The sequence below is a fragment of the Gadus macrocephalus genome, chromosome 18, assembly GCF_031168955.1.
Source record: "Gadus macrocephalus chromosome 18, ASM3116895v1".
In the NCBI taxonomy this organism is placed as follows: Eukaryota; Metazoa; Chordata; class Actinopteri; order Gadiformes; family Gadidae; genus Gadus; species Gadus macrocephalus.
Window position 1 is genome coordinate 13,304,936 of NC_082399.1, and position 22,690 is coordinate 13,327,625.

At 47.8% G+C, this 22,690-nt stretch overlaps 1 protein-coding gene across 1 annotated transcript in view; it reads left to right on the forward strand.

Moving 5' to 3' along the window:
- Positions 1–22,690, forward strand: part of kcnh4b (potassium voltage-gated channel, subfamily H (eag-related), member 4b) — a 43,874-nt gene that overhangs the window by 10,266 nt on the left and 10,918 nt on the right. Inside the window, exons 3-11 of the mRNA XM_060037277.1 lie at positions 5,400–5,531; positions 6,732–6,868; positions 13,581–13,821; positions 16,059–16,216; positions 17,181–17,388; positions 18,928–19,122; positions 19,756–19,955; positions 20,472–20,721; positions 21,952–22,166. Coding sequence (XP_059893260.1) covers positions 5,400–5,531; positions 6,732–6,868; positions 13,581–13,821; positions 16,059–16,216; positions 17,181–17,388; positions 18,928–19,122; positions 19,756–19,955; positions 20,472–20,721; positions 21,952–22,166 — 1,736 coding nt within the window. The remainder of the gene's footprint in view (positions 1–5,399; positions 5,532–6,731; positions 6,869–13,580; positions 13,822–16,058; positions 16,217–17,180; positions 17,389–18,927; positions 19,123–19,755; positions 19,956–20,471; positions 20,722–21,951; positions 22,167–22,690) is intronic.

Sequence of the window (22,690 nt, forward strand, 5' to 3'; positions counted from 1 at the left end):
AAATGGATAGATACATGGACACACGGATGATGGATGTGTTGGTGATGGGGTGAAGGGGTGGATTCATGGCTACACAGTAACGCACGCAATAAATCTCAACGTTAGAAAGATAAACTTTGCTGCAGGATATTCTTCGTCTGCGCTTTGAATTGGTTTCCAATTCAGAATAATGCGCAGGTGCTGGGATAATTTGTTCAGCATTTATTTTTTCAAGCTGTAATTAAATCTCTTCTGTTACCAAGGAAACACGAAATGTCTTTTTCCAGTTGAATTGAGAACAATATGACTGTTTGTGTGTGTATATTTGTAAGCATGTTTTGTGTCTGTGTGCGTCTCTGTGTGTCTGGGTCAATGCACTGGCTGAGACACACACACACACACACACACACACACACACACACATACACATACACATACACATACACACACACACACAAATACACACGCCCAAACACAGTATTTTCACATGCTGTACTGTCGTGCTGACAGCTTAACCAAACACTGAGCTGTTGTGCAATACAGCAGGGCAGGGCAGCCTTGTGGTCCGGATGTTTGACAGACAGTTTTGGGGTTGGAACCATTGGTGGACCATTGGGGCCCCCAACATGTTGTCCATTGGGAGCCCCTCTGTGTTGCTAATTACACAGAGATCTGTAGCAGCACCCCGTGGGTGAGAGTTATAATGATGGTGCTTTTATCGTCTTCATTAGACCTTTCCCCGTTCCCGGAGAGAGAGAGAGTTTCAGAAGCACACCAGGCTGTCAGAGGAGGATAAATAGAGGAGAACAGAGACATTAGGGCTACTGTTACCAGCTCAATGCAAGTTCATCTCCAGCACTGCGCCAAACATGAAGACCGCTGGAGGAAACCTGCTGAACATTGAGGCAGACTTAATCTTCATCTTTGGTTTCTATATTGGTTTGCTTCGTCGCTCTTCCGGGATGCCTTTCTTTATTTCTTGATTTTGTTCTTTTGTTTTTCCTTCCTGCGCTGCGTCCGTCTGTTCTTCAGTTCTATTTCTGAATTGTTTTTGTTTGTTTGGTCGTTTTTTCCATCCTGTTGTGTTTATTTGGTCCTTTCTTTCTCTATTCTACTTCTTCTCGTTCTCGCTCTCTCTCTCTCTCTCTCTCTCACTCTCACTCTCACTCTCACACACACACACACACACACACACTCACACACACACATCTGGCCCTCTGGTTGAAGGGCCCTGCTAATGAGAGACGGGGCCCCGGCCCTTGGTCTGCGGCGTCCCCGTCTCGCCCTCCTTTTATCTGAATGCTGGAGCACCGTGGAGAGGCAGAGAGCTGCCCTTCCTCCTCTTCACGCTCCCTCTCTGGGACACAGCCCGACACGATGGGTGGGCTGATGGACTGGTTGAAGCATGGGTGTGCGGGTGGGTGGATGAAGCTGGACGCATGGATGGATGGATGGACGGACCATGGATGGATGGATGGATGGACAAAAAACGACGGATGACTGAAGTAATGAATGATTGAATAGATTAATGAATATTTCATGATGAATGGGAAGATGAATGACGAATGGGTAGATAGATAGATGAATGGATAAATTAGATAAATGATCAGAAAGATTGATTGACAGATGGATGAGTTGAAGGAAGGATGGATAGTTGGTTGCATGCTTCAATTATGATCATGGTTGGATGGATGGATGGATGGACTGATGAATGGATGGATGGATGGATGGATGGCCGGGTCTGTCTCCACTGTCCTGTCTGTCTCCACTGTCCTGTCTGGCTCCACTGTCCTGTCTGTCCTCACTGTCCTGTCTGTCTCCACTGTCCTGCCTGTCTCCACTGTCCTGTCTGTCCTCACTGTCCTATCTGTCTACACTGTCTTCACTGTCCTCACTGTCCAGTCTTTCTCTACTGTCCTGTCTGTCCTAACTGTCCCTGTCCGTCTTCACTGACCGGGCCTGTCTCCACTGTCCTGTCCGTCTTCACTGTTGTGTCTGTCTCCACCATCATGTCCGTCTCCACTGTCCTGTCTGTCCTCACTGTCCTGTCTGTCCTCACTGTCCTGTCTGTCTTCACTGTCCTGTCTGTCTTCACTCTCCTGTCTGTCTTCACTCTCCTGTCTGTCTTCACTGTCCTGTCTGTCCTCACTGTCCTGTCTGTCCTCACTGTCCTGTCTGTCCTCACTGTCCTGTCTGTCCTCACTGTCCTGTCTTCACTGTCCTGTCTGTCCTCACTGTCCTGTCTGTCCTCACTGTCCTGTCTGTCCTCAGTGTCCTGTCTGTCCTCACTGTCCTGTCTGTCCTCAGTGTCCTGTCTGTCCTCAGTGTCCTGTCTGTCCTCACTGTCCTGTCTGTCCTCACTGTCCTGTCTGTCTTCAGTGTCCTGTCTGTCCTCACTGTCCTGTCTGTCCTCACTGTCCTGTCTGTCCTCACTGTCCTGTCTGTCTTCAGTGTCCTGTCTGTCCTGTCTGTCCTCAGTGTCCTGTCTGTCCTCACTGTCCTGTCTGTCCTCAGTGTCCTGTCTGTCCTCACTGTCCTGTCTGTCCTCAGTGTCCTGTCTGTCCTCACTGTCCTGTCTGTCCTCACTGTCCTGTCTGTCGATACTGTCTTTAATGTGTGGCTCATGACTGATGGATAGATGAGGATGTATGGCGGCCTGGCTTGCTGCCGGGGTGGCTCTCTGTCGCCGCTCCACAGTCACCACGTCTCATCTTGACCGTGTGCCTGTGAAGCCCTTTGAGAACGCCGCTGCTTTGAAGGCCTTTGAAGAACCGCCCGATGGGAAATGCTACCAAGTCAGAGTGACCTGGAATGTGTTTTCTCAGTAGATCGCCGCTGGGAAATTTGTATCTGGTGAAAATGACCCCGGGAGTCTACTGCAAAGGATCTGGTTGAAAGGCTCAATGTGAAGATTTAAACTTCATTAAAGACCCCAGGTTGATTCCTTACATAATAATGATACGAATGAGTTATACAGCACTTCTCTACATACTGAAGACACTTTAAATAATAAGATACAAAACATAATAATAAAGAAATTGTCACATTAAAACATTTGAAAGCCAAAAACGTGTGTGTGTGTGTGTGTGTGTGTGTGTGTGTGTGTGTGTGTGTGTGTGTGTGTGTGTGTGTGTGTGTGTGTGTGTGTGTGTGTGTGTGTGTGTGTGTGTGTTCCGTGATGCTTTAAGAGAGAGGCGAGAGTCATGGACCTTGACCTTGTTCTAATTCGATGTTTCTATGGTCTGAGCAACAGCAAGGGTTCTCTGTGTGATTGCCCTTCACGCTGAAGGTTACCTATCTCCCATCTGTAGGTAGCGAGCACTGAGAATCAGAAAAGTACTTTGATGCGCTGTTTATGGGAGTATCCAAAGAAACAAAAATACATGTATTAAATTGAATGACCCAATTTGGTTTGCTTGGTTATTTATGTCTAGAGGAGCTTGTACACAACAACAGATCAAAACCCTGGACTTTAGACTCGTTCAGGCCAGGAAGAAAGTGCTGGAAGAAAGTGGAGCCAACCTTGGTCTAGAGCAGTGATTCTCAAACTTTTTCGGTAACTCCACACTTTGGACAAGGGGGAATTTTCAAACCCCACCTGCCCCCATCGCCCAAACACGCAAAGCTTAACATTTTCAAATGTATTGAAGTAACATCAAGTAACATCATGTTGTATCTATATTCTAACTCAATAACATCAAATAACAGCAAGTTCAACAATTGAGAAAATAAAAGTGCAGCTGTGTCATGACTTATATCAAGTTAAAAAATAGAGAAAATAAATGTGACACTTTGCAATCTGTTAAAAAAAAGGTCTGTGTCACAAAAGTATCCATGTTGTGTTATTGTCAACACCAGCCTGCTCACCATCCCCGCGAAAGTTTGTTCCGTTATAATTGACCCTTCGCTAAGCCCCGTCCCCCTTAGTTACTGTTGCTATGTCTGTCAAGCCTACGCTCCTAACATAAGAAATATGGAGTTTTCAGTAACCGCCTTCACATGGACACTTCTGATCTGATAAGAAGTGGAAGAACAGCTCAACCGGAATAAAAAATTATCATATCTACCTCTATTCCGATTAGAAATCTAATCGGATCAGAAATGTCCATGTAAACGCGGCTAGTGAAATTCCCTCCCGTTTGTCGCCCCCCACCTGTCACGTCTCTATTCCCCACCAGTGGGGCGCGCCCCACACTTTGAGAACAGCTGGTCTACAGCAAATTCAGTTGGTCTGTTTGGACCCAACCAAACAGAAAACAGAAAACCAAACGGTGATCCTTTTGACACCTGTGTTCATTGTCAGGCTGCGGTCCACCTCCAGCTGCCGCTGGGTAATTAGGATCTGCCGAAAACGACCCCGGGACTCTACTGCAAAGGATCTGGTTGAAAGGCTCAATGTTAAGATTTAAACTTCAATAAAGACCCAAGGTTGATTCACAACTCACAATGGACCGGGACCCACAATGGGCCTTGCGGCCCATTGTGGGTCCCGGTCCATTGTGAGTCCCAGACCACACTTGATGAAATGCTGTTCTAGAGAGGCGTACATTTCCAGGGGAAAAGTCTCTAATTGGCAAGAGTTTATGGACTTTGAAAGCAGTGACTGTAGATACAGCTTAGAGTGTGCTGTAATGTTAATGCATGTGTATTTGTTGTGTTGTTTTTCTACAGTAAAGCTGCTGTCGGTATGATTTGAAAATTGCAAAGAGAGAGCGCAGAAAAAGAGTTGAAGATTTTGGAAAGAAACATCTTCCCTCCCCCTCCCTCTCCGCCCCCTCACTCCCTAGGTTTCACAACCGTTGAGAAGAGTCCTTCAACCCCCTGTGGTGGACAATGATTAAAGTGGCTGTGCAAATATGATTGACAGGTGAGATCTGACCATTTCTGATTAGATTCCCTGAAACCATCTCATCAGAAACGGTCGGAACTCGGTGAGAAAATAATCAGGAGCGTTAAAAATCGACAGAGAGCCTTTCACTCCCTGACGGATGGTGACGGCATTTCAAGCGAGCTACCCTTTAATAACAGCTATTAAAGGTGCTGTAGGATTTTTTAAGAGCTATGTAATTTGTTTGAAATAGCCAAGCTATCCATCAGCTATTAAGGATTGAAAATAGCTTGAGCATGAGGTAACTCCGACTTCAGACCACCCCCATGTCAATCCTGACCAAGCTCTTCCTTGATTGGTTGGGGTAATCCATCTTGCCTTTCCACCACAGGTTGTGAACGCAACACTTCTCACACGCGGAGGTAGGGATGTGGGGACATTTGGTATAGTCTGATTACGTTTCAAAATCTATCGCTATTTGCGCTTTGCTACTATCAGATCTTACCTGAAACACCTTTTCAAAAGATCTCAAATGTTATTGGAAAATGATGGTTGTTACCCTGCTGGTCTCTCCGGCTGGTCTCTCCTGCAGGCACGGCCTTCTGGTGCCTGCTGGACATCGTGCCCATCAAGAACGAGAAGGGGGAGATGGTGCTGTTTCTCTTCTCCTTCAAGGACATCAACGACACCTACGGGAAGGCCCACCACAGCAGCAGGAAAGAAGGTGAACCTCTCCCTCCTCTCCCAACCTCGGGGAGTGATACACGACGGCGCGGCCTCTCCCGCGTTCCCAGCGCTCCAGTTTGTCACTGTCACGTTCTACCTGGCGGCCGGGTTGAAACGCGGGCCTCTGATTGGCCGCCGAGAACCAGATCCGCTCCTCTGCATGGGCAAATGTGATTTAGATTCGGATGGCAGCCGCGGGGCGGAACCGGTCCGCCGCTGGGTCTGTTCCCTGGCTGTCTGCTGGGGGATGGGAGCGCAAACACAGGTGTCTCTCAGAGCACTGATTATGGGTCTGCTGCTTCTATCCAACCGGGGCTAGGGTAGTAGACTCCTCTGGTGGAGGTAAGTCTACTGCCCTGTCCTGGTACATCAAATCAGTATTAACAATTAGCGTTATCCGAGATCACAATTGTTCTATGTCGCCTTATGGGCTTGACGAGCCTATAGGGGGAAGCTTAGACGTGATTTTCCTATGATGACGCACGCCTCTGTGAAAAGGGTCCATGAACCAGTTCATTTTTGTTTTTGTTGATATTTCAAGAGTAGGGGCAACGGTGTGATGTTCAAGCCTCTTAGTTATGTTTAAGGGATGTAGAATAACCTACATTCGATTTTTATGTTTCTCTACTGTGCAAATCTTAGCTGAGGGAAGGTATCGTATAACCCAAAAGAGTTCAACTGTGATTTATGAAGTTGTCACAAAGTTCCCTCCACAAATACACCAGTTTCCCTCAATGTCATTAGTTGCATTTCCAGTGGGTTGCCCTTGGCAACACACTGCTAGCCTTAAGAATCCTCGGGCATCTTTTTAGCTGCTGGAGACTAAAGGTGTTGAAACCCCTCATCCTAAACTACATATACTGTTACCATCGGATTGAGAGATGACAGTGCTACAGTATTTTCTATAGTCAGACCCTGACTTTAGGAATCTGAAATAAAATGTACTGTAAAATATAATTTATCTATATAAATAAACCTATATGCAAAAAATAACATCCATATAAAGACCAGAGTGACTGGCCAGAATGACATTGGTTCGATTCAGTTTAAACCCACCAGGTGAACTACAATGGAGTTTTAGTAATTAATTGACGATCATTTTGGTTTATGACGCAAAGTCCCTCCATTTACCTCCGCTCCTTGGCCTCCCTCTCTCTCTCCGGTTGCCGGGGACGCTCGGCGGCGATGACATCACCAGTGTCGGAGGACAGCAGGAGGCGGAGCCGGAAGAGCAGCTCCCACTTCAGCGAGGCGCGTAAGCGGGGGCACACCGTGCTCCACCACCTCACCAGCCACTTCTCCCGCCGCAGTCGCGCCGACGTCAACCTCGCCAACGTGAGTAGCCGGAAGGACGCACTACCTGTCATGCATTGCTCTCCGCAACCGCCTGAGCAACCCGAACTCCCCGCTTTTCTCCTGCCAACCCACCACTTTGCCCGTAGCTACTCATCGCCCGGTGCTGATGAGTAGCAGGTATCAGCGTGTATTCCCATGATGCACTGCTACCCGTCCAACATGAGTACATATGAGGATGAACTCCTGTCCATGCTTTGCGTGCCAAACACCTCATTCCCCCCCTCCACCCTGCCCATCGCTCCGATCAGAACGGTGTTGAGTACCAGCAGTGAGGACATATTCCCACGATGCATTGTACCCCGGCCACTATGAGTACCTATGAGGACGTACGCCCATCATGTATTGCTTTCCCAAACCCTACATACCCCTCCTCTCCAACCACTTTGGCTAGAATGCTGACTTGATGAGGCCAAGCTATGATTGCTTTCCCAAGAGCAATGCATCATGGGGATTTTCACCAGAGTTTCACCATCGGCGATTGGTTGGTGACAAGTAAGGGACGGGGCTCTCGATGGGGCATCTGATTGGACACTTTATTGTGTGATGTCACCAAAAGGTTGATTTAGACATTTCTGGAAATGGCTTTCTGACACGACTCCAGGGGCTTAAAAAATTAAAAGGAGAAGGATTCAAATAGTGTCTACATTTCTCTTTCTTAGTGCATGAGGGGACCACAGCGAGGGCGTTCATATTTTACTTCAGTTTGTCATCAGGGTTCTGTTCTGAAAGAGGGGGAATAATCTCCCCTGAACGACCACTGCTCTGGAACTGTCCTGGTGTTCACACACAACTGGAGTCGGACAGGAAGACACAGTGAGCCGCCTGTCCCCGGAGAGCCACCGTACATGTACATGTTCTCCTTCCTCCTGCGTCGCTGACGGCTGCCTCCTAAAGGTAGACGTTTTCCCCAGAAAACACACACAGTGCAAGCCAGAAACAGCCTGCCCCATGCCCGGGCGTATGTTTAAACAAACCACTATTTGTAGACACCTGACTGAAAGCGCCCACGTTGTTGTTCAGGGATGTTCAGTGGGTGGAAGGGTGGTTCAAAGACAGGCCTTGACTGCTCATGACGCCGAGCTATTGACTTAAAATGGCTGAGAATGTGAAGCGTCGATCATAAACCTCCACCCGAGGAGATCATTTAGCATTGGGGTCAAATGGTCGACCTCAGAACCGACCTGACCCAAAACCAGTATAGACCTCCACCTTGCCCCACATTTTCCGGCACTACTCTTTGAAAGTGTTTGTGTTACCGTTGTCCTTGGAAACGCTCACTTTCACTCTCTTCACCCAAGAACCAGAGCGTCTGATTGGCCGAGGTCACAACGTCTGCCTGAGTGCCATCATGTCGCACACATCGTAGATTCGTTCTTTCACAGTTTACCCACCGCCATTGTTCTGATTTGAGCTGAAACTGCTGGCAATTACCGCAATGAGATCATCCCCCACTCACCACACCCCCGATATGCTAACAAGTCAGGGGACTTTGCTACAACAACACACCTGGCTGTTTAAGCCTTCAATTTGCATGTTAGCATGTTAGCATTTCAATAGGGGTGTGCAATAAGAGAGAGGGGGTTGCCTTTCCCAGAGTGCCTGACTGGAAACTTGAAATATGGATGCTTGTTTCTGAAAGTCGGAAAGAACCGAGAGTAGAGTGGTGGCTCCCAGCCAAACGGTTGCAAATGCCCAAACCAATCTCTTATTATTGGCCTAGTATATGGATAGATTTTCGGATGCCATATTTGGCATTTTCCTGGTTTATTTTGTGGTAACACTTTACAAGAAGGGTACATAAATCACCATTAATAAACATTAGTTAATAGAGCATAAAGCCTTAGCAAACAATTAAATAACGGTTAATTAACAAGATAACTTTATCTCTAGTTAGCGTTTACTGATGGTGTTCACGTCAACTAATGTATTTATTATTGAATAGGGTTAGGGTTAACCTTAATCAAATAATGTAACCAAACAATTAATTAGCTATTTATTAACTGTTAGTCAAAGGTTGTATCAGCGATTCTAGGCCAAAACATAGATGATCAAATTCATCTGCTGCCCGCCCCATAAGCAGGCCGTCCAAAAGAAAGTCTCCGTAGGCAGCCTATGCTAGGAGAACGTACAAAAAAACAAATGGTACTACCAACCACTCAAACCAAAATAAACAGAATTCCAACCATTCACCGATAAGGGGTGGGTGTTGTGGGGTCCTGCGCTGAGTTCATGATCCTTTTTTACTATATGCACGAAACACAGAAGGGCGGGGCGGGCTGGCTCTGTTTGTTTTGGGCTCTCGCTTCAAAGACCAACAGAAGTGACGTCACCCAACATCGCTGATGCAACCTTTAATTGTTTGCATTGACCTATGTCAATGAATGCTTAACTATTGTAACCTTTTAGATAACGTGTTAAAATTGCCCCATTTTAGAAAGTTAGTGGTGCGGTCCGGCAGGCACACAGAATAATGTTAATAACTGTAATGTTTAATTGTGGTGTCAGTGTTATTGTCCTCAGGCATATAAACTGTGAGGGTGCAGAGAGACAGACAAAGAAACAGACAGAGAAACAGACAGACAGACCGACAGGTAGATGGATGGACAACCTCTAGGCTTAGACATTGATATGTTGAGACAAGATCTACGGGGAAACCGATGCATCACGGGGAAATAAAACCACTGTACAGTAGCATTCATTCTGCAGAAGGCCTGTGTACAGAGCTCTACTGAAACAGGCTGCCCGGCCATGAACGGACAGCTGCAGTAGACAGGGGGCCAGAGTGACGGTGGTTTAGGAGGCCTCTGGTGGGCCTGAGGGGCCCGGGGCCCCTGGAGCAGGGAAGACCTCCCTACACCAGCCGTGATGGCGCGAGAGGCTGTCACTGTGTGTGTGTGTGTGTGTGTGTGTGTGTGTGTGTGTGTGTGTGTGTGTGTGTGTGTGTGTGTGTGTGTGTGTGTGTGTGTGTGTTTCTTGCAATAATGGATTTTTGTCTCTTGACGGAATATTCTGATAAGGCAGGTTAGGTATCAATCCCTCCTTTCTGCCTCCCCTCTCTTCTTCTCCCACCATCCATCTCTCCACTCCTCTTCTCCTCCCTCCTCTCCTCCTCTCCTCTATCCTCTCCTCCTCTCCTCTCATCCTCTCTTCTGAGTGTTGGCCTTTCTCTCTCTCCCCTGATCCGCTCGCTCTCCTGCTGTTGTTCCATCTCCCTCGCTTCTTCCATCTGTCATTCCCACTGCCATCATCCGCTCCACCTTAACACCTCCTGACTTCTCTCTTTCTCTCCTCCATCCTTTCTCGCTCTCCCTCTAATTCCTCTCTTTCATTCTCCTCCTCTCCAGCTCGTGATGCTTCGTCTTTCTGTGGATATGAAGCGAGGCACGTTTTCCCGTTCTCCCATCCTTTCCACTGAATCCCCCCCCTCCTCCATCACCTACTGTACGTCCATCACTCAAACCCTCCATTATTTTCAATGCCAGAAGGCTCCGTCATTGACTATTCTTTCCATTCCATCCTTTCAATTATTTCTCTCTTCATCTCTCTCTCTCTCTCTCTCTCTCTCTCTCTCTCTCTCTCTCTCTCTCTCTCTCTCTCTCTCTCTCTCTCTACCTGTCAGTATGTAACTCTCATGTTACCTCGCTCTCTCTGTCCCCCCCCCCCAGCCCCTGATCAGCAGCAGGTCCCTGGCAGCGGGCCTTTACTCCTCCACTGCTGATCTTTGGCTCTCTGAATAGAAGGTCTATTTGCAGGCTGAAAGAGAAGGTGCATGCTTTCCACAAAGCCCGGTTTGCAGAGCCCTTCTCTTCCAGATCCACGCTCGCGCTCAGGGGCTGCAGCACAGATACGGAGTCATGGAGGAACAGAAGGGCGCGCTTCAGGCTGAGGACCTCTGAACCTTTCAGAATAGCCCTGCTGTCGTCACTGTTGCTTTTTCCCAGCCAGCCAATCAGAAATTAGATGGGCAAAACTCAAGTGGTCAACTGTCAACGGTCAACTTGACAGTTGGGTGCTATAAATGATTAACTACAATGATTCACTGCAGTTAGCTGTTTTCACAAATAGAAACTGGAATGTTTGTGTCAGCATACACCGTTCATGGATGCATAATATGTTGTGTCTTCAACTATACTAGATTATTTTCTCCCAGCAACTTTTGGATAGTTTTGTCAATATATTTCAGATTAAATAGTAACTAATTGAGTATTCTTCCTTTGAAGGCATGGTCTGTGGTATTGCAGTAATATTTTTAGAAATAGCACAATAGGTTCTGTGCTAGTGTTAGTAAGTGTGGTTGAGGTCATGTGGGGCGGCCATGTGTCTCCTCACTCACATCAAGGGCAAGCCTTCACAACTGGAACACAGCTCAAAGCATGCTGGGGGATGTAGTTGGAAGCGAAGACTTTGGGGACTAACGCTCGGGCTAATGACGCAGGAAAGATCAGCTGTGGTCGCGTCACATGTGCTGACACATTTGTTTCCTTCCCATCCCTGACAGGGACTGTGTGGACCGCCTGGGGGGGAAGGTCAAAGGTGGGGTTGGTCGTGTGACGTCTGTGATGTAATAGACGGGACGTAACCAAGCTTTTGCCGTCTCCCCCAAATCGCAGCATTACTGCGGGAATAAATGCTGACGATAAACACACATGGGGGTTTTAAGGTCGTTGCGTGATACTCACAAAGCAAACGCAAGAACACTGAACTTTCCTTGAATGGTGGCACAGTAGTAGCATCCTAACACATTGGTTAGGATGAGGGCAGAGTGTTACCATGAGGGCAGAGTGTTTATCTTGGGGGCAGAGTGTTTATCATGGGGGTAGAGTGGTTAACATCGTGGTACAGTGGTCAGCATCTTATATCAGTGGTTAGCCTAATGGCATGATGAAATAGCGTTTAACATGCAGTCACTGTGATACCATGTAAACCCAGGTCTTTTGATGTGGTTTCTAGCTCGACGCCGCTCACCTCGTTCTCGAGCAAGGCACTGGTATTCGACCTGCAGATGCCCCCGGGCTCTGGAGGATGACGATGATGTGAAGTGGCCTTCATCTTGTTAGGGCATTAGACGGAATGGGATTTCCGTGTTCTCGATTTTAATTCCTACCTTCATCATCGCAGAACAAAATGAGCAGCAGAGGAAGTTATTAAACGATTTGGAAGGAACATCGCTAATAAACAGATATTGTAAAAGCCTTTTTAATGTCTCTCTAATAATATGAGATTGGAGAAAAGAAGTCCAAGAAAGATTAACTTATCCGATATGGTGCAGAAAATGAAGGCCTCAATTATGACTTGATAATGGAGGCCTTTTTAAAAAACATCAAAGGTTGTAAAATCTATACATAACATAAAAAAGTTTGTCATTACAACTCAACCAATGTTGCTCATAGCGGTAACATCTTATCGCCTCATTCACTATAGGCCTGACCTTTGACCTTTTCGGGGAGGCGGACCCTCGCAGAACAGGAGGTCATCAGCATATCTTTGGCAGCACGTGACCACGTGGCTGTGACCAACGAGCTGTCTCATTGGTCCCCTGATTGGTCACGGTCAGGGTAGGGTCTGGTGGATGAAGGTGTGATGATGTTTGATGGTGTCTGGTCACGCCTGACCTCGTCTTGAAAGTGTGTCGTCTGTGGCTGCCGCTAACTTTCTCCATCGTCCTCCGCGCGACATTTAATTGAATGCCGGTCATTTGTGGAGGCATGATTCATCGCCATGTGTATTTAACCTGCACCGTCCTTTGTCGCGGGATATTAGCATTGGGCAAACTCATCTAAGCGCCACTTGACATTCACAGTGTGTTTACGCTGGCAGATTTGAGCCCTGCAATATCCATTGAATTATAATTCAGTTCAGCAGCTTTTCAAATGCATCTGAACATCTGGCCATCGGCCCTCTCGTCTATTGCGTTTGTGACAGGTCACACGCGTGCGCATGTGTGTGTTTGTGTGTGTGTGTAGATGCAGTTCTGTGTGTGTGTGTGTGTGTGTGTGTGTGTGTGTGTGTGTGTGTGTGTGTGTGTGTGTGTGTGTGTGTGTGTGTGTGTGTGTGTGTGTGTGTGTGTGCTTGTCCGTCCCTACATATCCTATTATCCAAAAATGCAAATGGCCTCATCAACAAATATTACTCCCTCTTCTCTGCGGCTCTCTGTAAGTAGCAGAAAGGACAAAAAAACATAGGGACTGATGGACGTTTCTGAATACACTTCATAAATAGATTCTCTCTCTTTATCTCCCTCCCTCCCTCTCAACCTCTTTCCCCCCTTCTCTGTCACTTTCTCCCTTCCACCCCTCTTCTCTCTCCCTCCCTCTCTCCCCCCTCTCTCCCACCCTCTCTCTCCATCTCTCCCTTCCACCCCTCTTCTCTCTCCCTCTCTCCCTCTCCCCCTTCTCTCTCCCTCTCTTCTTTCCACCCCTCTTCTCTCTCCCTCCTGCCTTCTCCCCCTCTCTCCCCCCTTCTCTCCCTCTCTCCCCCTCTCTCCCCCCTTCTCTCTCCCTCTCTCCCTTACACCCCTCTTCTCTCTCCCTCCCTCCCATCTCCCTTCTCTCTCCCTCCCTTTCCCCCTATCTCCCCCCCTTCTCTCTCCCTCTCTCCCTTACACCTCTCTTCTCCTGCCCCCTTCTCCCTCCCTCACTCCCTCCCTCCCCCCCCCCTCCTCTCTGTCCCCCCCTCCCTCCCCCTACTCCAGAACATGTTTGAGAAGCCCTCCCTGCCCGAGTACAAGGTGGCCTCGGTGCAGAAGTCGCGTCTGATCCTGCTGCACTACAGCGTGTCCAAGGCCCTGTGGGACTGGCTCATCCTGCTGGCCACCTTCTACGTGGCCGTCACCGTGCCCTACAACGTCAGCTTCACGCCCTACGACGAGGCGGACTCCTCGGCCCGCTCCACCATCGTCAGCGACATCGCCGTGGAGATGCTCTTCATCCTAGGTGAAAATCAATATTAAGATTGAATAAACCGTCCCTTTTGATTGGTTCCGGTCCCGGAGAAGTGAGTTTTGACAAGGTGGAGGTCAATGTATCACTGACCCCCTTTAAGGCCCAATCCAATTTCTACCCCTTACCCCTTACCCTTACCCCTCCCCCTTGTTTTGAAGGGGTAAGGGGAAGGGGTAAGGGATGTGGCCTTTAAGGCCCAATCCCATTTATACCCCTTACGCCTTCCCCTTACCCCTTCCCCTTACCCCTACCCCTTACCCCTTCAAAACAAGGGGGAGGGGTAAGAAATGGGATTGGGCCTACATCTGCTGTTAAAATACGTTTTTTTTAGGCGATCGGAAATGAATTACCAAAATACATACAACGCTTATCATTTACACCTGGCGTCTCCAGTTTCCTGATATATACCGGATATTGCTCTCCCAGTGTTATGTCATTTGATAATGGGATTTTAATAACTTGCATCAGTTCCCAACGAGGTGAAAAAGTAAAAAGTGAAAAAGTAAAAAAGCAGTTTCAAGAAGCTGATGATGGCAGTCCCGAGCGAAATTTCTTTATTTTCTCAATCTTCCTAATGGTAGAGTACCGTGGGTCTAAGTTGTAAAGCCACATGAAATATAAATGTCCCCGTGTCCCTCTTACCCTCCCGGTTTAAAGTGGAGAACAGCGCTAAGCGGATGTAGTCACAGGCTGTTATTTCTGTACGCCTGCAGACCTTTTGTGTCAAGGACAAGCTTAGCTAGGTCCTGCTCTGAACACAGCGCTGGGCATTGTTCAGCACGAGTGACTGTTGAATAAATAAAAACATGAGGGGTATCAGCTGTCTTGCTGTAGGGGATGTATTTGAAACATAATTTTTTTTTGGGTAAATGTTTTTGAAATTTACCGGCCGTTTATGTTGGCACATCCTAATAACTGTAACACAATACGTTTATCGTTTTTGAATATGATTACCCTCTGCTTACTTAAAAGCTAGGGTAGGCAATTTGAAATCAGCCGGAGTAAACCAGATTTTGTAAGTATGACAAAGGAAAAATCCCTTCCCTTAAGGCCTCCCTCCAAAGCCACTCCCCCAAATGACAAGCTTGCTAGCTTCAGCAATAGCTCTACATAGCCTTGAGGAAGACTCTGCTCGTTCGCAATAAGGGTACAGGTTTAGTGTGTCCATGGCAGCCTGGTAGGTCGGTAATGAGACAGGAAGGCCATCCAATTATTTTATTCAGCCTGAATTGAACTCTTGAGTGGGATAATTATAGGCCTGTGAAAGCCACAGATACAAGATTTGTTTGATCAAATGTGCAATCACTAGATTGATTATAATATACTGTTGACATATGAATATACAAGGACATACTCTAGTTAAATATAATTGATATAAATGTCTATATAGCGCCAGTGGCACTAGGAATATGTAAATGGTACGTACATGTATCCATCCACATTGGAAGACGCCTCTTGTATACATTACTGAGCAGGGATGAACATCCTTCTGGGTCCTTCTAGCAGTTGCCGCCCTCAGACTGTCCTCCAGGCTCTCTGGGACGTCCTTGGAGAATGTAGGATACAATCTTGACGTGGTCAGAGCCTTCTAGCCTTCCAGCTAGGGGTGCTGGCGTACAGCGATGGTCTGCATTGTGTAGGATGATGCAGCCTGATAACCTGGCCTTTGGCTGGGACTTTGAATTCTATCCTCTATCACATGACACAAACTGACAACCTCCCACGCCCCCACCCACCAGCATATTTCCCCCTACACCCCTCTACATGTATTCTTTTTTCATTCCATTCGAATCAGGATAAAGGCCTTTATTCATACCTAATACGATGTACTATGTTGTGCTACGTCGTATTCCTGTTTTGATTTGTAGCACTTTTCAACAGTTGAAGAAGTTTTAATTGTTATTTGTAGTAGTCGTAGTATTAGTAGCGGTAACAGTTTTATCCAAAGGGACTTTACCTTTGTTCTCGTGGTATCAGCATGATATTAAGGAACAGATGAGGGGTTGGGCTTCTTGCCGAAGGAGGACATTGGGTTTCAAACCCTGCGCTGAGGTTCAAACGCCCTCACCACTGGGCTATCCTGCCTTACACTCATAGCATTGTATAATATTTGATAGCCTATACAATTGATGATACATACTGTATACAATGCTTGTTTAATTCTGTTTCCTAAAACGTCTTGCTGCTTTGTTCCCTTAAACCTCTGGCCTTGGCGTACCCCTTGGCAGACATCATCCTGAACTTCCGCACCACCTACGTGAGCCAGTCGGGTCAGGTGGTGTACGAGGCCCGCTCCATCTGCCTCCACTACGCGACCAGCTGGTTCTTTGTTGACCTGGTGGCCGCCTTGCCCTTTGACCTCCTCTATGCCTTCAACATCACCGTGGTGGGTACAACCAGGACTTGTACTTAGGAAAAGCTTGACATGTTTCCTGTATCCATTTTTTTTGCATTATGTTTTGTTATTCTTTCAATTTTTTTTATTATAACTTTTAAATTATGCGACTTTCCTGTACTGTTGTGACATCCACTTTCCCATCTGGAATTAGTAAGATACTGGGTTATCTCTTATCTTAAGATATTAATATTCATGAGTGCTCAACGTGTTTTTTTTGTTGAGAATTATGCCAGAGTTAGCGGAAAGTTCACTTTGTATGGAGTATCAGACCGGCAATTACAAATATTTTTTAGTAACTTCAGTAATGACGGAATCATATCCTTTTTCGCTTTCTACTTTGGACTCTAAGCCTTCTTGGCTCACTGTCTGGTGGTTGGCAGAAAACATTGCAGGGCTTTTATTTTCCAAATATTTTCCACCAGCGTAGGGCGAGATGGATGATAAATAGTCCTTTAAATAGAAAACTGTCCTCTGTAGATCCAGACACTCCTTCAGGGATAAAAAGACTTCCTGATGAAAGACAAGCAGCAACACATTGCTACAAAATCCTTGGCCGCCACAAGATGAAAGAGACCATTTGGCTCTAAAAGAAATGATTTTGTACTTTATCATTCGGTCCATTTTATTGAAGGGACTTCACATAAATGTCCTCCAATCATGTCAAAGGATTTAATTTAACAGAAGGTCTTGGTCCTTGGATGGTCTTAAAGTATTGATTTAATTTCAAATGAAATATATTATCTTATATTTTATTATATAGTATTCACTTTTATCCGTGTTTCCCAAGGTTGCCATCTCTGAAACCGTGTATAATCTACTGTGTTTCAATTAACTTTCCCTCTTTCTCTTTCTTTCCCCCTCTACGCCTCCCTCTCCCGATGCCTCTCTCCCCCACCCCCCCTCTCCCTCGGCCCCCTCTCCCCCCCTCTGTCTCCCCCTCCTCTCCCCACAGACCTCCCTGGTCCACCTGCTGAAGACGGTGCGTCTGCTGCGGCTGCTGCGGCTGCTGCAGAAGCTGGACCGCTACTCCCAGTACAGCGCCATGGTGCTCACCCTGCTCATGTCCGTGTTCGCCCTGCTGGCCCACTGGATGGCCTGCATCTGGTACATCATCGGCCGCAAGGAGATGGAGCGGCACCACGACGACGGCTGGGACATCGGTGGGTGGCGGCGGGCGGCGGGCGGCGGGGGCACGGTGGATTGTGGGGACGTCGTCGACGGGTACGGGGTGGTTTATGGGGACGTTGCAGGTGGGTATGGGACGCGGGGTTGGTTTGTGGGGACACGGTGGGTGGGGTATGAGGAGTTGGGGGGATTTGTGGGGACAGCATGGTTTGGTATGGGCAGTGGGGGGGGGTTTATGGAGACATCATGGGTGGATGTTGCTGGGGGGGGTTGCCCATTATACCCGGTCACACGGAAATACAATAAATATAATTGAACTTAATGATGCTACTTTAGAACAGAAAATAACCTTATTTAATTAATTGCAGGACTAATAAGCACTGACACTAGTACTCAGTCCCTCTCTGTGATGACACTTATTTGGAGATGCTTTTTAACCGATTAAAGTAAATGCATTAATGCAGTCATGCTCTGTCCAATCGTCACCCTTAACCTGCTCACATCCCTTGAACCCCCCCATTGTAGATGGCAATGGCAAGTGGACAATTATAGGGCTGACTCTGAAATCTGGTGGATATGCAATCAGAGACTGTACTGAATACTGTACTGTACTGGGTACTCAGGTTAGCTGGGTGTGTGTGTCTATGTATGTCTTTGTGCCTGCGTGTGTGTGTGCGTGTTTGTGCATCTGTGTGTGTGTGTGTGTGTGTGTGTGTGTGTGTGTGTGTGTGTGTGTGTGTGTGTGTGTGTGTGTGTGTGTGTGTGTGTGTGTGTGTGTGTGTGTGTGTGGTTTTACCTGCTAATTAACACTAGGTCTTTCCCAGGAGAAGTCTGTCTAATTCTGCAAAATCCCACATGGACACACTCTCTCGCTCTCTCACTTTCTTCGTCACTCTGTTCATGGGAAACACACACACACACACACACGCACACACACACACACGCACGCACGGGCGCGCAGACACACACACACACACACAAACACTCTGTCTCTCTCTCTGTTACATTCAAAAACATTTTCTTCCACACATGTTTTCTGTCACACTATCGCTCTCTTCCTCTCTCTGGTCTTGTGACCATTGTCAGACAGGTAGATTCCCTGCAGATATCTCCTCTGATAGTAAGGGCAGACACATTGCCTACTGTAGGGAGTTACCCCCAACCCTCATGCTGACAGGCAGGCTGGCAGACAGATATTGACATATTTAGGATCAAAGGGGGACTGATCTCAAGTAGCTTGTGTAGGTATGTTTGTGTCTTTATATGCTTCCCTGTGTGTGCATGTGTTTCCACTGAGCGTGAGAAAAAACAAAGCAACAAATGATCAAACAAATGTTTGACTTATTGATTAAACAGCCGTGATGTATTCCATCTAAGCCTACAAAAATACATGTCTTACTGGCTATGCTAGCTGTAACGCTGTCAGACAAAGGGTTAGTGACAGACGCAGACGTGACCCGAAATAGTTCGGCAAACCGCTGCCAAATCATCACCAAGTCCCAAACAACGAAACTTTGATCTTTAACCACGAGCCCCTCATGCCTCCCGCCCTCCTCCCTCCCCCCCCTCCCCAGGGTGGCTCCACGAGCTGGGCAAGCGCCTGGAGACGCCGTTCGCCAACAGCACGGCGGGGGGCCCGTCGGTGAGGAGCTCGTACATCGCGGCGCTCTACTTCACCCTCAGCAGCCTGACCAGCGTCGGGTTCGGCAACGTGTGTGCCAACACGGACGCCGAGAAGATCTTCTCCGTCTGCACCATGCTCATCGGAGGTACGGCGGAGCCTCGTCTTCTTCGTCTCGCTCCTCTTTGTCTTCATCGTTAGCGTCATGTTGGGCGTGCCGGCGGTGCCGTGGCAGGAGGTTCGGTTTCGGACATGTTGGCCATGTTAGCTGTAGGTCGTCGTGATTGGTCCATAAGGCGATGAGTCAGGATCAGACAGGAAGTTCTCTTCATTCCGCCTCCAGATGGACTTTTTAATGGTGGTTCTGTTTGGTGGAAATCATTTCCGTCCAGCTGTATTCATAAATGTCAAAGGAAGGAACCTTTTTAACCAAACGTCAACTATGAAAGAGCCGATTATTTAATCTAAAATGTGCCCAGTGCCCGGTTGATTATATGATCGTATGCTTTCATTGTGCCTCATTTGTTGAACATGTTAACTTCCACGTTTTTACATTCCCCCCATTGGACCCTGCAGTGTAGGGTTGTCAACCTTGCCTTCATACATCATGAATAGACCATTGACATCATCAGTCGGGGATTTACCGGTGGCCATTCTTGTCACGGCTCGCACATGAAGCAGTATTCTCCAACGTTAGAAAGCAGCCGAGTATGACGGTGCCTCTTCTTCTTTTTCTCGCTTTCATGTTCCCGTGTTTCCCCCCCTCCCTTCCCGTGCGCAGCGCTCATGCACGCCGTGGTCTTCGGCAACGTGACGGCCATCATCCAGCGCATGTACTCGCGGCGCTCGCTGTACCACACGCGCATGAAGGACCTGAAGGACTTCATCCGTGTGCACCGCCTGCCGCAGACGCTCAAGCAGCGCATGCTGGAGTACTTCCAGACAACCTGGTCCGTCAACAACGGCATCGACGCAAACGAGGTACGGCGACCCCACCTTGACCCCTGACCCTCTCCGAGACCTCTGACCAAGTGGTGCCCACCCAGTGGGGCGGGTACTGTGTGTGGCGTGCTAAGGTTGAACAAAGATTTAAGAGAATAGTTTTGGTTTGAATAGTTTATGCAACTTTGGAACAAACCCTGTGTGTTTGTGTGTGTATGCATGTGTGTGTGTGTGTGTGTGTGGGTGTGTGTGTGTGTGTGTGTGTTTTTGTTTGTGGGAGAGAGAATATGCGTGTGTGTGTCTGTGTTTGGGAGAGAGAATGGGTGTGTGTTTCTGTTTGTGTGTGCATGTACAGTATGTGTGTCTGTGTTTGTGTCTATTTCTGGAAATGTGCGTATTTCTTTGTTTTTTTGTTTGTTTTCATTAACACTAGTACGGGTTTGTTTGCTATTATGTACGCATGTTGAAAAAGAGACTGAATGTAATGTACAGATAGTATATACTTATGACGCTTCATAAAAACATCAAACCCATAAGTGACCTCTGACCCCCCAGCTCCTGCACGACTTCCCTGACGAGCTGCGGGCCGACATCGCCATGCACCTGAACAAGGACATCCTGCAGCTGCCCGTGTTCGAGGGCGCCAGCCGCGGCTGCCTGCGCTCGCTCTCGCTGCACATCAAGACGTCCTTCTGCGCGCCCGGGGAGTACCTCATCCGGCAGGGCGACGCCCTCCACGCCAACTACTTCGTCTGCTCCGGCTCCCTGGAAGTGCTGCGGGACAGCATGGTGCTCGCCATACTGGGTACGGGGGGGGGGGAATGGTGCTCGCCATACTGGGTACGGGGGGGGGGGGGGGGGGGAATGGTGCTCGCCATACTGGGTACGTTGGCCCGCGGGGGGGGGGGAGGGTTAAGGGGAGGGAGAGGGAGGGGTGAGATGGTGCTTGCCATACTGGCTAAAGTGGCCCACGGGGAAGGGGACAGGGGGGGGGGGGGGGGGGGGAGGGAGAGGGAGGGTTGAGGTTTGGATTTCTTTGGTCTCCTAGCAACTAGAGCACTGGGAAGGGATGGAAAGGGATGAGTTGGTGATGAGGTGGAACGTTCTAATGGAACATCAAAATACACGGGCATGATCTGCAGAGCACTGTCGCCAGTTATTGAGTTTGAATCCCAGGCAACAGGTTCCGTGCTCAATCCCATATCTCCATGTACCTTTAGGCCTTGGTGAGCAAGATACCCTCACCTCCCACCTTATGCCTAAAGGTGTCTCCGAAGCACTGTGCAAAGCATTTCGTTACCGTCATGTGTCTTGGTTGCTGGATTTTTGCTTTCGGACATTTGCATTTGAATTCAGAACCATTCGGTTGGGAGGTTACCAGCACTAGACTTTCCTTTCCCAGTGTTTATAGTAGCAGAACCTAAAATAACCAGTTTACTAAAAGCCGTAACAGAAACAGTTTAATACCAAGCCCAAACAGAAACAGTTTAGTATCAAGCCATAACAGAAGCAGTTTAATACCAAGTCGTGACAGAAACAGTTTAAGACCAAGCCATAACAGAAACAGTTTAAGACCAAGCCCAAACAGAAACAGTTTAGTATCAAGCCATAACAGAAACAGTTTAAGACCAAGTCGTGACAGAAACAGTTTAAGACCAAGCCGTGACAGAAACAGTTTAAGACCAAGTCGTGACAGAAACAGTTTAAGACCAAGCCGTGACAGAAACAGTTTAAGACCAAGCTGTGACAGAAACAGTTTAAGACCAAGCCCAAACAGAAACAGTTTAGTATCAAGCCATAACAGAAACAGTTTAAGACCAAGTCGTGACAGAAACAGTTTAAGACCAAGCCATAACAGAAACAGTTTAAGACCAAGTCGTGACAGAAACAGTTTAAGACCAAGCCGTGACAGAAACAGTTTAAGACCAAGCTGTGACAGAAACAGTTTAGTACCAAGCCTTGCAGAAAAAGTTTGGTACCAAGCCGTAACAAGTCCTCACCCCATAACCGCCTCCATCCTGCCGTGGTCCTCCAGGTAAAGGCGATCTGATTGGTTCGGACCTGCCCGACACGGAGCAGGTGATCAAGACCAACGCGGACGTGAAGGCGCTGACCTACTGTGACCTCCAGTACATCAGCGTGCGGGCCCTCAAGGACGTGCTGGAGCTGTACCCCGAGTATGCCAGCGTCTTCACCTCCGAGATCCACCACAACCTCACCTACAACCTGCGGCAAGGCAGCCAGGACGAGGTGGGACGCAAGCGCACGCACCCGCCGTTATGCACGCACCCGCCATCACTGAGGTCCCTCCTATAGCCGCCGCCCCCCCGCCCTCGCTACACTGAGTGTCTGCGCTGTAGTTTATATCCTCAGGTTAAACCAACCAGGAACGTTCAGCCTATGAAATCCACATTTTTTAATTCACCACCGTCTGAAATATTCATACTCTGCCTAAACAATCCTCATCTCTTTTTAACGAAGCAGCCTCAAACCACAGGATGTCTCTGGAACATTCCACACGCAGCGGCACTGTCTCTGACACTGGTACATAATGCATGGGAAACGCTCGGATAAGAAGAAATTAGACGTAAGGAGAAATAGTTCAACACAATGTATCTAAATAATGCTGTGGAGGATTTTATAGTCTTTGTTTTGAAGATAAAGACGTTTTAATGATAAAAGGAAACGTCTTCCCCTTTAATATCGAAGAGATCAAGGACTGTGCAAGGGCCTAGTCGTCATGGTGATGCGTGTGGGCCAATGCCACATTGGGC